This window comes from Equus asinus, chromosome 29, assembly GCF_041296235.1.
Source record: "Equus asinus isolate D_3611 breed Donkey chromosome 29, EquAss-T2T_v2, whole genome shotgun sequence".
Taxonomy (NCBI): Eukaryota; Metazoa; Chordata; class Mammalia; order Perissodactyla; family Equidae; genus Equus; species Equus asinus.
Genome location: NC_091818.1, coordinates 17284431 through 17300372, shown reverse-complemented (window position 1 = coordinate 17300372; position 15942 = coordinate 17284431). Strand labels below are relative to the sequence as shown.

Genomic DNA, 15942 nt, shown 5'->3' with positions numbered 1-15942 from the left:
AATGCTGCCTTTGTAAATTTTAAAGTGAAATGATTTACAAAATCCTAACTTAAAAGTTACATTTCAAAATTAAGCCTAATTTCATTAATTAGTTGGATAAAGGATCTGCTCAAAAAATTTTAGCCTTGTTAGAAAATGAAAATAAACATTCTAAAGAGCGCAGTTACGTGTGGTGGCGCACATGTTACGGTGGAGGGTTGAAGATGAGGATCGGTTTAGCACTTTTAGCCATGGCGAGTTCCCTGTTCAGTTAAGATAATCCTAGCCTTTGGCTCTGAAAATGGCTAAAATTATGGTTTTGAATGGCTGTGGCTATTCAGCACAATCTGTTTACATGGATGACATGACGAAATGAAGATGCACGTGTTCTGGCAAAGCTGCCTCTATTGCTGGGGCAGCTCTCCCACCACCCTGCACCCGCTGTCATGAGGTGTTACGCAAATGCAGACAGACATTAATTAGCTGGTCTCCACTACAACATGAACTGAAATGGCACAGCAATGGGATGAAGATGGTTTCTGCACCTGTGAGCTGGAAGTCATCACCTGTTCCGCTGTGGCAGTTGGCCTGGTCATCATCACATTCATCCACCAGGTTCCCATTGGGAGTGGTTGGTCCAGCTGTAGGTGCTGAAACAAGATCCAAGGATTATTATCTCACACCTCTGAAATGGATTCTCAAGCCTTTGGCTGTTGAATCTGCTAACGCTTTTGCAGAAAACTCTAATGTGTAGTAAGAAGGCCAGGAGCATGGTTTGCCTGTCTTTCAGGAGCTAAACATACTTGGATTTTGCAGAATGCATTGCAGATTGCTTTGTTTTGGTATTTGATCCATACCTGCTGAGTAGAGTTGGCTGCCTTAGCATTTTATACATTGTTATCTACTTAAACATCCTTCTTCTGAAAAGTTCTTGAATTCTCACTGGTTATTTATTAGTGACCCTGGAGTTGAGAACTTTGATGATAAAGATGTTGCTTAAACTGTTTTTCCTTTCATCTTCCAGGTGCTAGAGAACTCACTTGTCATGAATTCTTTTATATTCTGAGTATTTACCAAATTTGCCAAGTTTATATTATAATTTGTTCCCCAAAAGGAGTTCCAACATTCACTTTTAGTACAATATTGTTCTCTCTCTCTTTTTTTTTTAAAAGGAGTGACTCCATTTCCCTTTAAGTAAGTTTCTCAACGTGTGGTCCCTCTCCACAGCAGGTGTCTGGGAGGAGCTGTCTTAGATGTCCTGGGGTCATTTTACCTTAACTCCCAGAGGACTGCATTCCACTGTTGGCAGGTCTTCCCATATCTTTGAGTTTCTAGTTGAAAGGTAGCCAACATTAATCAAAGATTGCTTTTGAAGTTCTTTAAATTTAGTTGGGTCTCTTTTTTTTCAGCCTGTTACTCATTTTTGCAATCTGTTTAATATTTTACAGTTTCCAGCATTACATTTCACTCTACAGGACTTGAGATAATGTACGGTTCTCTTGATGTTTGAGAACCAGACAAGATTCTGGGAGTGGGGGCCTCCTCTCTCATAGCTTCTGGCCAGTATGAATGTGCTGGTACCTGCTGCCTTCTCAATAAAAAATTGACACTATTTTTTATTGTTCATAAGTACCGAGCAGAGTTATGACAAATGTAGGAACATAGCTAGCTTCACTTCCTCAACGGCCCCCAAACATACAACAATAACTAGGAAATCAACATGTACAGATAATGTACACACCATTCAGCCATACAATCTGGACTTTGCAAAATGCATACACACATATTCTGGGCTCTATTTATTGCTGTCACTGAATCACCAGAATCCTCTCTGGCAATCCAGATTCTTGTCTTCACTAAGCTGTCCTTGCTCTTGATAATGTGCCATTTTTAAGTATTGTAAACTCTCTATACATCTTGCTGTTTTTTTTGCATTTCTTATGGTATTTATAAAGGAGGAGTACCACATTGGACGTGGCCCAAGGTAGTACCTGGATTAAATTGGAAAAAGTAGAAAGTGAATAATTTTTATGCCCCAATTTTACTACTTGAAAATATTTTATCTTCGTGGTTCTCTAATTGTTTCTTAAATATAAGTACTAGCCCAAAGCAGGATGGACACCCATGGAAGGCTGAGTGGTACCTCACTTTATTTCTGTATTCCTTTAGGTATCTCCTGTAGAACAAGACACAAAGTAGATATTTAATAAGGGCCTGTTAATCATTCTAAGGAAGAAGATAAATACTCCCTTTGATATTACTTTCCCCGGATGTTGGTTTCTCATATGGCTCTGGGTAACTTCCTCATTTTGTGAGCGCTTGGGAACATCTGTAGCAAATCCCTTCACAATAATTCCTACCTCACTACAGAGTTGACACTGGCAAACTGCCACCAGCCTCAGTCTTTTCAACCATACATTCATTCCACCTCCTAAATCAGTGTTGTTTCCAGAATTCAGGCTGAAGACCTGCATCAGACTCCCTTTTCCAGATGACCACATTTCTCAGTAAATTGAACGAATGTGCCTGCAGTTGGTTCAATCTGCCCACCCCTTCTTTTTCTTGGCATCTTTGCTGAAGTCCTGGCACATGGTCATTCTTGGTCTGTGTTGATAGTGACCGCATAATTCAGAGGTCTGGGACATGACTACACATATGGATACAACCACTCAATAAAGAATAGGAGACAATGGCCTATTTTTAAATAAACACATAGAAAAGTAGCTATGAATTATTCACTAGTGTGGTGATTTATAGCTTAAGATTCTTTAGTGCATAAGAAAAGCTTTATGATATTTAATGTGCTCAGGGATTTAATTATATTTGGGTAGTTTAAAACACAAATAATTTTGAAACCACAAGAAGGTGATATTAAAAAGCATTCTTCAAAACAACTATGAGCATATGCTCAATTGATTAACATCTGGGTACTAACAATAGCCATTCTTTGAGCAACGTGGAGAAAGACCTTTATGGGATGGAAAAGTTCGTATAAGGTTACTCATTTATGCCCAAATCTAAGGCAGATGGGAATTCTAATGCACAAAAGCATGAAATGGTACAATAAGCAACCAACACATAGATTTTGCAAACATTCGTCTCATTTATTCTGTGATTAAACAATGCAAAGGTGAGTGCAGTTCTGAGGTCAGTGTGTGAACTGAATTTGTCCTTGATATGCCCTGCACGTGATAACCTAACTTTATGCGGTAACATCCTTAAACAGACCTCACAGTACATTCATATTCATTATTTCACGTAAAGTTTTGTTTCTCTGAAGCAGCCTAAGAAATTCATCCAAGATAACGTCTTGATATTTCAGTCTGTCAAATGTTACTTCCTGCTAGTATGTGATGGTAGTCAACACTGCAGACAGAAACTCGGATCAGACAGAGACCTCGAAATAACACTAAAAGTGGAAGGAATTGGCGGTTCCCAGGGGTTGGGGATGGGGGAAGTAAAGGAGGGTGCTTAATGCATGGGAAGTTTTACTTTGGAGTGCTGGAAATGTTTTGGACTAGATAGAGGTGGTGGTTGCATAAATAATTGTGAATGTACTAAATGCCACTGAGAATTTTACTTTAAAATGGTGAATTTTATGTTATGTGAATTTCATCTCAGTAAATTATTTTTAGAAAAATCCAAGGACACGACCCCGCAGAATCTGAGGAGACCTATGCAAACAGCCAGGACAGAAGCAGGATTCAGAAGGCACTGTTCCGTGGCGCGTGCTAGAATATTGAGCCTCATGGGCTGGTAGGCACAGAGAGATGCAGGATCACTCAGGGGGAAAAGGTGGCAATTTGTAACAGCACCATCAAGGGCAGAAATGCATGAAAAAGGAAATAAAAAAACCAGGAAACCAGAAGGGGCTCTGGAAACTTAATTACCTTCCACTTCACAGCCCAGCAGCTCCATTCTTAGCCCGAGTCCGCCATGAGTGGCTCTCTCAGGGTAGATCCTGATGAATCGCGTGGAAAGCGGTGGAAAAGTCCGTAGCTCAGGTGTATCATAGTTGTTGTTGCCTTCAAAAGACTGTGAAGTATGAAAAAACACCAGTTATTAATAAAACCTCCCTTTGGCAGAAAAGTTTCTTGTTTAGGACTCTTAACAGGGCAAAGAAATAAGGCTCATGCTACCACTTCGTAAATGGCTGACACGCTGTTCATAAATGAGAAGGGAAAAAATAATTAAACTTTCTCTAAGAAGTGACAGATGTCACTTCTCAGAAACTTCAGAGTATACACTGAGGCTATACCAGAAGATGAGGATTTAATGAGACATGTTTTTAATAATATACTGATGTGCCTGGAAGAAATGACACTTTTATCGCTTCCTTGAGGTGGAGGGAGATAACTAAGGAAGAGTAGTCAACGTTTTTCAGAGCTTATAATAGACACCACATTTCCAATAGCTACTCCTGTTACATTCTCTTCAATGAGGGGGTCCTAGTTTTGCTAAAACTTGGTCCTCTACAAGAGGGAGGAATTAAATTCCTGAAGCAAGAGAGAGTAAATTTAATGTAGTGCAAGTGCTGTTTAGTCAAGAACTTGGTTATTCCAATCCACTGAAATTGCTATTTACTTAAGCAGTACCACCAGTTAGTGGCATTTGTAGATAAAATACATTCTCATCTCAGGAAAGTAAGAAGGGCTCTGTTAAGTGATGTTCTGATGCCTGGCTGAACTGCTGTATGAGTTGGCACTTCTTTTTGAAGCTCATTCTTAACTTGAAGTCACTGTGACATTCTTCATGAGGTAGGCTGCCTCTATGACTTGATGGATCATTTCGTGCCCATTTTTACATGACAGGAAGGTCAAAATCCTTGAGTGGAATCATAAGAAAATGGAGAAATGATTAGTCCTGTTTTCTTTTTCAAGAAAGTGGTCAGCCTCCATATATCTTCCTCTTCTAACATCATTCTTAATCCTGTCCAGAATGGGAGGCGGGCTGGGAGGTTAGAAAAATCAAATTGCTTTATCATTTGGAGTGTCCTTTTATATATCAAACATCATATGATGTTTACTGGTGCAAGGCATTGTTCTATGTGCTTAAAAATATATTAGCTCATTTAATCCTCGAGACAACTCCATGACGTAGGTTCTACTATTACCCTTATAGCCTCATTTTATAGATGAGGCACAGAGAGATCAAGAAATTTGCCTATGGCCACACATATAGTAAGTGGCAGAGCCAAGATTCTAACCTAGGCAGTCTTGACCGTGCCCTTCACCACACTGCTGTGATGCCTCTGTCCTCAGAAACAATCTAGTCTAATCTCCTCAGTTTAATAGACGGAAACACTCAAGTCCAGGAAACTGAGGCCTATTACCAAGGCCACACATTTAGTTTCATTAATTTTTCTTTAAATGTATTGCAGTTTGGACCACCAAACCTGGTAGATCAGACTGAGTGAATGGCCAGCCCCAGGCTGTGTCAGTCAGGAGTGGCACTCATGCCCAATAACTGGGCCAAGACATCATAAACCAGCCAAAGATGCTATCTTTCAGTGGTGGAAATATCATGGCCAAACAGGGGATACATGGAAGAGAAGATAGACAGATCGGGTAGGTTGTGACATAACCAGGGTTTTCTGAGTTCTAGACGTAAACTAATTGGCCTTTTCCAACTCAGAAAAGCCCCCGGAAATCTAAAAGTACATGGCTAACATAGAACTGCTTCTCCCAATTAAAGTTTCCTTTTATTATTTTCAAGAGTAAATTCACTATTGACATTCAACACTCTTGATAGAGCTGCAGTTGCTGCAAGTAATTGAGAATCTGACATAAATTATTGTTAGGCCCAGTTAAGTGTTGTCGCTAAGATACTACTTTATAGTGAAAATAGCATTACTACACATGCAAGTTCTGCCTGTGTTGACATATCTCCAACAACTGTAGGACAAAATCACTTACATCTATGGAATCCCAGGCTCTTCTCCTAATTTTAACTTAAGAATCAGCACAATGTAAATACATTATAAAAGCTGCCAGGATGAGCTGGGAAGAATATTAGCAATGAAGAGCCACATGGAAGTAGGCTAACTTTGCTAACGATAAGATTGTTTATGAAATAATTTTGTGTCCTTTCACTAATCATGTTTTAGAAGAAGAAGGCTTTGAGTATGTAGATCTTTATCTGCTACTTAAAAGTCTATTTAATTCAAAAACTCCAACATACCTTGTCCATTATGCACTATTTGAGGCTAGGAAGTGAGGAAAGGGCATAGAGGATTTTAAATCCATCAAAGTCTTGTTTTATTTCACAAAACAGAATACTCATATTTTTGTTTGCTGTTAGTGCCGTAGATTCTGGCTCCTAGCGCCCTGTGGACAGCAGAGCGGAACCTGCCCCATCCTTCTGCGCCATCCTCTCACCTTCTGGCTTGTATCAGACAATGTTCTGCTGCTATTCACAGGTTTTTCATGGCCAGTTTTTTTGGAAGTGGGTGGCCAGGTCCTTCTTCCTGGTCTGTCTAGTCTGGAAGCTCCACTGAAACCTGTCCACCATGGGTGACCCTGCTGGGATTTGAAATCCCAGTGGCACAGCTTTCAGCATCCCAGCAACATGCAGCCGCTACAGTGTGACAACCACAGACGACAGACAGGTAGTATGGTTCTCTGAACCGGGGCCATGGCGGTAAGAGCGCTGACTCTTTTTTTTTTTTTTTAGAAAGATGACTTTTATTATTGCTATTTTCATAAGCAGGAAGATTTAGGCTCTAACAATGAAGCAAATTTTTCTAGATGACTTTACAGGTCAGTGACAATGAAATACCAGTATTCAGATGCTATTTACTTTACAGAAAAAGAGCTTAATTTATACAATATTATTAGATAAAATATAAATCCTTTAAAAATACCTACTAGACATTACTGCCCTGTAAAGACAACCGTTTATGTTCAATAGTCCAAAGAAATGAGCCTAAAATAGGCACCAGATATGGCATTTATTTCCATTTCTATGATCCACTTTTATCAAAGCATGCAACTGCTTGTGGTTAGCTCTCAAGACTATAAAAGAAGACTAACGAGAAGTTGAGAAGTTTGGCCTAGCATTCACCCACAATCGCCTCCGGACATCCTTCCCCCGTGTTGTGAAACAGCTGTCGTGGGTTTGGCCAATCTGTAGGGCATCCATCCTGGCCGGCTGCCTGCAGGCAGATAGGTTGGTGTGGATTCCCGGAGCAGCCAGAGAATAGGCAGTGCTCTTGTGGACTAATCCACTAAGACCAGAGAAAGACAAAATAACTGTCAAGTCTAAATTTGTTAGAAAGCCATTGAGCGCTCCAACAGTATCAGCTTCAAGCTTCATTGTGGCAACATTTCATTCTCTGTGGCAGAAGAGGCAGGTTTGAGATGGGGACCATTGGTCACTGATGACGTTAAACTCTTTAGGATTATTTTGTTCGGCAAATGTATTCCAACGCCAAAATTTTCCAAGGATCTTAAAACGCAACAGTTACAAGGCTTCCCAGGAGAATTTGTGTGTATTGGTGTATATGTAAAATTTCCCCTCCCATAGAGCTAACACTTGTCTTAACACCAGTGAAAATGATAGGCTGGCAGGAAAAGAGAGAATATGAGGTCCATGTCTCCTGGCTACTCTAGTTTTTGTTTTGGTCTTAAGTTAGGTAGTGTCCTGTATTTCCAGCTGTTAGTTTTTAATTCTCATATTCCTACCAATCCACTCTGAAGGGCAAAGGGTGTTAGAGTGTAGAAACTCCATCTGTGTTTTTCATTCAGTATGTAGAGACTTACAGCTTTTAATTTTTCTGTTTTTTTAAGAAATTTTTAAGATTTTATTTTTCCTTTTTCTCCCCAAAGCCCCTGGTACATAGTTGTATATTTTTAGTTGTGAGCCCTTCTAGTTGTGGCATGTGGGATGCTGCCTCAGCGTGGCCTGACGAGCGGTGCCATGTCCGCGCCCAAGATCCGAACCGGTGAAACCCCGGGCCACGAAAGTGGAGCGCGTGAACTTAACCACTCAGCCATGGGGCCCGCCTGACTTAATTTCTTTATTTGGTTTTAGGGTAAGTGATAGAATGTACTTAAGAATAAAATTATCCTTCTTTGTATGCCACTTAGAGGTGAGCCGTGATTAGCAGAAGCACACCTCTGCAAGAGAAAGGCTTGACAGGCACACTGGATAAAGGCCATGTTTTCAAATTTCATACATTCCTCTTTCAGAGAAAAATTAATTTGTTTTCAACATGACGAACATCTTCTGCAATCACTCCACATCAAATACATATTCTTCAAGATAAAGCACAAAAAGTACAAAACAGTGTGCATTTTCCAATCTTGTACTTCAAGGAAAAAGATAAGTATATTAACATTCTATAAAAATGAAAATACTTGAAGGTTTTATCTACAAATTTAGATACCAGTGAGTAAAAATCTTCCAGTATGAAACTCTGGTTTAGTTTTGTGTGAGGACAGACCCTGCGTGGCCTTCTATAAGAACACACAGACATTGGCAAGCTCCTCTCCTCAAGGATCTCCTCTAAGCAGGTGACACAGGGTGTCAAATTTATTTAGTTTACCTTGCAATATATTTCCAATAATAATAACAATGATAAAGTTTTATTGAGCACTCACCATGTGTCAGGGAATATGTAAGTCACTTTCCGCGAATCTTTTTATTTATTTATTTTTATTTTTTTCGGATGTACATCATATTTCAAATTCTGTAACATTACATCATGTTCACCACCCGAACACTAATTATAGTGCATCCCTTCACATGTGACCCTAATCACCCCTTTTGCCCTCCCCCCTCTCCCCTTCCCCAATGGTAACCACCAGTCCAATCTCCAATGCTATGTGTTTTGTTTTGTTTTTTTTTGTCATTTTTATCTTCTGCTTATGAGTGAGATCATATGGTATTTGACTGTCTCCCTCTGACTTATTTCACTTAGCATAATACCCTCAAAGTCCATCCATGTTGTCACAAATGGCCGGATTTCATCATTTCTTATGGCTGAGTAGTAGTCCATCGTGTATAAATACCACATCTTTATCCATTCGTCCCTTGATGGGCACCTAGGTTGCTTCCAAGTCTTGGCTATTGTGTATAATGCTGCAATGAACATAGGTGTGCAAGTATCTTTATGCCTTTGTGTTTCAAGTTCTTTGGATAAATACCCAGCAGTGAAATAGCTGGATCATATGGTAGATCTACCCTTAATTTTCTGAGGATACTCCAAACTGCTTTCCATAGTGGCTGTACCAGTTTGCGCTGCCACCAGCAGTGAATGAGGGTTCCCTTCTCTCCACACCCTCTCCAACATTTGTTGTTTCCTGTCTTGTTAATTATAGCCATTCTGACCGGAGTGAGGTGATACCTCATTGTAGTTTTGATTTGCATTTCCCTGATAGCTAATGATGTTGAGCATCTTTTCACATGCCTTTTGGCCATCTGTATATCTTCTTTGGAGAAATCTCTGTTCAGATCTTTTGCCCATTTTCTAATTGGATTGTTGATTTTTTTTGTTGTTGAGTTGCATGAGTTCTTTGTATATTTTGGATATTAACCCCTTATCTGATATGTGGTTTGCAAATATCTTCTCCCAAATGTTAGGTTGTCTTTTCATTTTGTTGATGGTTTCCTTTGCTGTGCAGAAACTTTTTAGTTTGATGTAGTCCCATTTGTTCATTTTTTCTTTTGTTTCCCTTGCCCAGTCAGACATGGGACTTGAAAATATGCTGCTCAGACCAATGTCATAAAGCGTACTGCCTATGTTTTCTTTTAGAAGTCTCATGGTTTTGGGTCTTACATTCAAGTCTTTAATCCATTTTGAGTTGATTTTTGTGCATGGTGTAAGGGAATGGTCTACTTTCATTCTTTTGCATGTGGCTGTGCAGTTTTCCCAGCACCATTTATGGAAGAGACTCTCCTTTCTCCATCATATGCTCTTGGCTCCCTTGTCGAATATTAGCTGTCTATAAATGTGTGGGTTTACTTCTGGGCTCTCAATTTTGTTCCATTGATCTGTGTGTCTGTTTTTGTGCCAGTACCATGCTGTTTTGGTTACTATGGCTTTGTAGTATAATTTGAAATCGAGGAGTGTGATACCTCCGGCTTTGTTCTTTTTTCTCAGGAATCCTTTGGCTATTCGGGGTCTTTTGTTGTTCCATATAAATTTTAGGATTCTTTGTTCTAGTTCTGTAAAAAATGTTGTTGGAACTTTGATAGGGATTGCTTTGAATCTATAGATTGCTTTAGGAAGTATGGACATTTTAACAATGTTAAGTCTTCCAATCCAAGAGCACGGAATATCTTTCCATTTCTTTGTGTCTTCTTCGATTTCTTTCAACAATGTTTTATAGTTTTCGGTGTACAGATCTTTCACCTCTTTGGTTAAGTTTATTCCTAGGTATTTTACTCTTTTTGTTGCAATTGTAAATGGGATTGTATTCTTAATTTCTCTTTCTGCTACTTCGTTGTTAGTGTATAGAAACGCAACGGATTTTTGTACATTGATTTTTGTATCCCGCAACTTGACTGTATTCCTTTATTATTTCTAAAAGTTTTTTTAGTGGTTTTCTAGTTTAGTTTTTAGGGTTTTCTAGATATAAAATCATGTCGTCTGCAAAGAGTGACAGTTTCACTTCTTCTTTTCCAATGTGGATCCCTTTTATTTCTTTTTCTTGCCTGATTGCTCTGGCTAGGACTTCCAATACTATGTTAAATAAGAGTGGTGTCTGGTTCCTGTTCTTAGAGGGATAGCTTTCAGTTTTTCTCCATTGAGAATGATATTTGCTGTGGGTTTCTCATATATGGCCTTTATTATGTTGAGGTATTTTCCTTCTAAACCCATTTTATTTAGAGTTTTTATCATAAATGGATGCTGTATCTTGTCAAATGCTTTCTCTGCATCTATTGAGATGATCATGTGATTTTTATTCTTTATTTTGTTAATGTGGTGTATCATGTTGATAGATTTGTGGATGTTGAACCATCCCTGCATCCCTGGAATGAAACCCACTTGATCATGATGTATGATCTTTTTAATGTATTGTTGTATTCGATTTGCTAGAATTTTGTTGAGGATTTTTGCGTCGATGTTCATCAGTGATATTGGCCTGTAATTTTCTTTTTTTGTGTTGTCCTTGTCTGGTTTTGGTATCAGGATAATGTTTGCTTCGTAGAAGGAGTTAGAAGCCTCCCCTCCTCTTCAATTTTTTGGAAGAGTTTGAGAAGGATAGGTATTAAGTCTTTTTTGAATGTTTGGTAGAATTCACCAGGGAAGCCATCTGGTCCTGGACTTTTATTTTTTGGGAGGTTTTTAATTGCTGTTTTGATCTCCTTACTGGTGATTGGTCTATTCAAATTTTCTATATCTTCTTGGTCCAGTTTTGGAAGGTTGTATGTTTCTAAGAATTTATCCATTTCTTCTAGATTATCCAATTTGTTGGTGTATAGCTTTTCATAGTATTCACTTACTATCTTTTGTATTTCTGAGGTGTCCATTGTAATCTCTCCTCTTTCATTTCTGATTTTATTTATTTGAGCCTTCTCCCTTTTTTTCTTGGTGAGTGTAGCGAAGGGTTTCTCAATTTTGTTTATCTTTTCGAAGAACCAGCTCTTGGTTTCATTAATTTTTTCTATTGTTTTTTCAGTCTCTATTTTCTTTATTTCTGCTCTGATTTTTATTATTTCCTTCCTTCTGCTGATTTTGGGCTTTGTTTGTTGTTCTTTTCCAGTACCTTTAGGTGCACTTTTAGATTGTCTATTTGGGATTTTTCTTCTTTGTTGAGGTAGGCCTGAATTGCTATAAACTTCCCTCATAGAACCGCTTTTGCTGTATCCCACAGATTTTGGCATGTCATGTTTTCATTTTCATTTGTCTCCAGGAATTTTTTTATTTCTTCTTTGATTTCTTCATTGACCCAATCATTGTTCAGTAGCATTTTGTTCAATCTCCACATTTTTGTGGCTTTTCTGGTTTTCTTTCTGTAGTTGATTTCCAGTTTCACACCTTTCTGGTCAGAAAAGATGCCTGGTATTATTTCGATCTTCTTAAATTTATTGAGACTTGTTTTGTGGCCTAATACGTGATCAATCCTTGAGGATGTTCCATGGGCATTTGAAAAGAATGTGTATTCTGTGGTTTTTGGATGGAATGTTCTGTATATATCTACTAAGTCCATCTGGTCTAATGTGTCCTTTAAGGTGAGTGTTTCCTTATTGATCTTCTGTTTGGATGATCTATCCATTGGTGTAAGTGGAGTGTTAAAGTCCCCTACTATTATTGTGTTACCGTCTATTTCTCCTCTTATGTCTGTTAATAATTGCTTTATATATTTAGGTGCTCCTATCTTGGGTGTGTAGATATTTACAAGTGTTATATTTTGTTGTTGGATTGTTCCCTTTATCATTATGTAGTGCCCGTCTTTGTATCTTATTACAGTTTTTGATTTAAAGTCTATTTTGTCTGATATAAGTATTGCTACCCCTGCTTTCTTTTCTTTGCCATTTGCATGGAATACCTTTTTCCATCCTTTCACTTTCAGTTTGTGAGTGTCTGTAGGTCTGAAGTGTGTCTCTTGTATGCAGCATATACATGGATCTTGTTTTTTTATCCAGTTGGCCACCCTATGGCATTTGATTGGAGCATTTAGTCCATTGACATTTAAAGAAGCTATTGATAAATATGTATTTATTGCCATTTTGTCACTTTTCCTTTTTCTTTTTGGGTGTTTTAGTAGTTCTTCTCAGTTCCTTTCTTTTTCTCTTGCTCTCTTCCCTTGTGGTTTGATGGCTATCTTTAGTAATATGTTTGATTTCTTTCGTCTTACGTTTTTTCCTGCTTGTTCTAGGTTTCTGGTTTGTGGTTACCATGAGGATCCTATTTAATATGTTATGCATATAACAGTATATATTTGGTAGATAGACTTTTTAGCTTGACCTCTTTCTAAAAGCTCTACTTTTTCACTCCCCTCCTCCCACATTCTATGTTTTTCACATCATATATAGTCTTTTGTTTAGTGTGTGTCTATCCATTACCCTCTTATCATTCAAATAGGTAATTTTAGTACATTTGTCTTTTAACCTTCATATTATCTTCACAGGTAGTTGATCTGCTGCCTTTACTATACTTTTACCTTACAAGTGATTTTATTGCCTATTTTTTCTTGTTGTTGTTTTGGGATTTTTGATAATTTTTTTCTTTTATCGCTATTTGTGGTCATTGCTTTCCCACTTAAATAAGTCCCTTCAGAATTTCTTGTAGAACTGGTTTCTTGGTGATAAACTCCTTTAATTTTTGCTTGTCTGGGAAGCTCTTTATCTCTCCTTCCATTCTGAATGACAGCCTTGATGGATAGAGTATTCCTGGTTGTAGGTTTTTTCCTTTTAGCACTTCAAATATGTCGTGCTATTCTCTTCTCACCTGTAGGGTCTTGACTGAGAAGTCCGCTGACAGCCTGATGGGCTTCCCTTTATATGTCACTTGTGGCCTTTCTCTTGCTGCTTTTAGGATTCTCTCTTTGTCTTTAATTTTTGACATTTTGATTATAATATGTCTTGGTGTGGGCCTCTTTGGGCTTCTCTTGTTTGGAGCTCTCTGTGCTTCCTGAACTTGGATGTCTGTTTCCTTCCTCAGGTGAGGAAAATTTTCCTCTATTATTTTGACAAATAAATTTTCTGCCCCTTTGTCTCTCTCTTCTCCTTCTGGGACCCCTATAATCCGAACGTTAGCATGCTTGATATTGTCCCAGAGTTCCCTTACACTGTTCTCATTCTGTCTAATTCTTTTTTCTCTTTTCTGTTCTGCTTGGGTGATTTCCTCTAGTCTTTCGTCTAGCTCGCTGATCTGTTCTTCTGCTTCCTCTACTCTGCTATTGAGTCCCTCTAGTGAATTTCTCATTTCCAGTATTGTATTCTTCATTCCTGATTGGTTCTTTTTTATATCTTCCATTTCTTTGCTGATGTGCTCACTGTGTTCATCCATTCTTCTCTGCATATCTGTGAGCATCCTCATTATATTTTGTTTGAATTCTTTGTCAAGGAGGTCACTAATTTCTGTTTCACTAGTTATTTTTCTGGTGTTTTGTAGTGTTCCCCTGCTTGGGAAGTATTCCTTTGCCTCCTCATTATGCCTCTTTCTCTGTGCTATTTTCTTTGTACTAGGTGAGTCGGCTATGTCTCCTGATCTTGGAGAAGTGGTCTTATGTATGAGATGCCTTATGAGGCCCAGCAGTGTGCTTCCTTCTCGTCACCAGACCATAAGCACCAGGAGTGACCCCTTTGTGGGCTACTTGTGTTCTTCTGCTGTGGCAGGGTTGCTCCCACTGCAGGTACCCAGGGAGTCTGATCTTTCCTTCCCTGGCCAGCTATTTGTAAATCTGGTTTGGAGGGGCCTCAGCACTGTTGGCTACAAAGTCTATTAGCACACTCTTATTGCAATTGTCCTCTTAATTGGGTTGGTACCCAGTGTAGCTGGTTGCTAGGCTCAGGGGTGTACCATTGTGATAGGTCTGAAGCCAACAAGGCTGTTGTCCGTTCTCTTAGGAGTGCAGCTGAATGGGGCTAGCCCTTGGCATGGAGGCACTCAGTTGTTTCAGGCTTTGGAAGGTGCGGCTGATCCTTTTTATGGCTATTTGTGAAGCACAAGTCTTCTGCTGCTGATAAGCCTCACCCCCCACTGGACCACATATACTGTCAACACAGTACTGGTCCGTGCATACTTCTCAACCCCCTGGAGCGTACCCCAATGCCACATTGCAGAGGCCCCCACCTCTGCCTCAATGCCCCCCACAGTTCACCTGGTCCTCACACAAGCCCTGCCCCACAGAGTCAGACACCCTTGCCTGCCAGTAGAGGATCAAGACACTCAGTCAATGCAGGCTGAAAAGTAGCCTGAGGGCTTGCTGTTAGGTGGGGCCAGTCCCTAGGGCGGCTTGCCTGCCCTGGCTGAACTGGATTAAATCTGTGCTCTAGTGGGTGTGGCAGACCCTTGGGCTAACAGCCCAAGGGACGCACCTCAATGGCCCCCACCATGTCTGCATCAGCACGCCTGGACCAGCTCAGAACAATGGCCCCCACCAATGTCTCAGTTTCCGGAGAGGATCCTCCTCTCACCAAGATGCCCCCAGAGCCCACCAGGTGAGTCTTGTTTCACCAAAGGACAGTCAGCCTTCTCTCTGGTGATTTTAGGTTGCTGCAATGAGTGCTGCAATTTGTATATGGGCCCTTTAAGACCCGGATCGTTTCGGCTTTCGGCCAATAGCTTTTCTGGGGTGTCCTCGCTGCAGTTAATAGCCAGCAAAGCCAGACAGTAACACCCTCTCGGTTGGGCTGAGTCCGAAGCATGGTGATAGCCATACTGCCCCCGCTCCAGCCCTCACTCCTCCAGGGAGGGCTCGTACCTTAGGGTGGCTCCTGCCTGGCCAGCTGAGAAGCTCCGCTGCTCCCAAAGGCGGCTTTTTTCCTCTCCTGCCAGAGTTACTGCCTCTTCTGCTTTCATCAGGACTGTCCCTTGTCGTGGGGGTTCTTTTTATCCAGTTTTCAGTTTTCAATCCAGGGTGATTCTTCCCAAAATTGTTGTAACCTGGTTGTGTTCGTGGGAGGAGGCGAGTTCAACGTCTGCTCACAGCGCCATCTTGACGAGCTCTCCAGAGCGCTGACTCTTAACCACTAGACCACCAGGGCTGGCCACACTCATTTCACTGTTACATAAAAGGTACTTGGCATTCTATGCAGGTAACCTTCATTTGTAAGTTTAAATATAGTATGTGTTAAATATCTTTATATAATTTATAAATACATGCTGCTCCTAAATTGAAGGTTTTACCAGTTTCCTTTTTCATCTTAAGGATTGTATTTCTGGGGAAGGACAAGTTAGAAATCACAGATTGGGCTTTATATGAACATTTTAGAAGCTTTATGGTTTCAAATGTCATAGGAAGAATGATAATGATTGATAGAATCATATTTTAGGAATAAAATCTAACACAT

The 15942-nt window shown here is 39.8% G+C and overlaps 1 protein-coding gene across 8 annotated transcripts in view; it reads right to left on the bottom strand.

Annotated features, from left to right (window-relative positions):
* NRP1 (neuropilin 1) overlaps positions 1–15942 on the bottom strand; it is a 146886-nt gene that overhangs the window by 21576 nt on the left and 109368 nt on the right. For 6 of the 8 annotated variants that reach the window (XM_070501140.1, XM_044762201.2, XM_014849621.3 and 3 more), the window contains exons 11-12: positions 3870–4014; positions 525–629 (exon numbers count right to left, since the gene is read on the bottom strand). In XM_070501140.1, coding sequence (XP_070357241.1) covers positions 525–629; positions 3870–4014 — 250 coding nt within the window. The remainder of the gene's footprint in view (positions 1–524; positions 630–3869; positions 4015–15942) is intronic. The other 2 variants (XM_014849622.3, XM_014849623.3) reach the window with 1 other exon arrangement.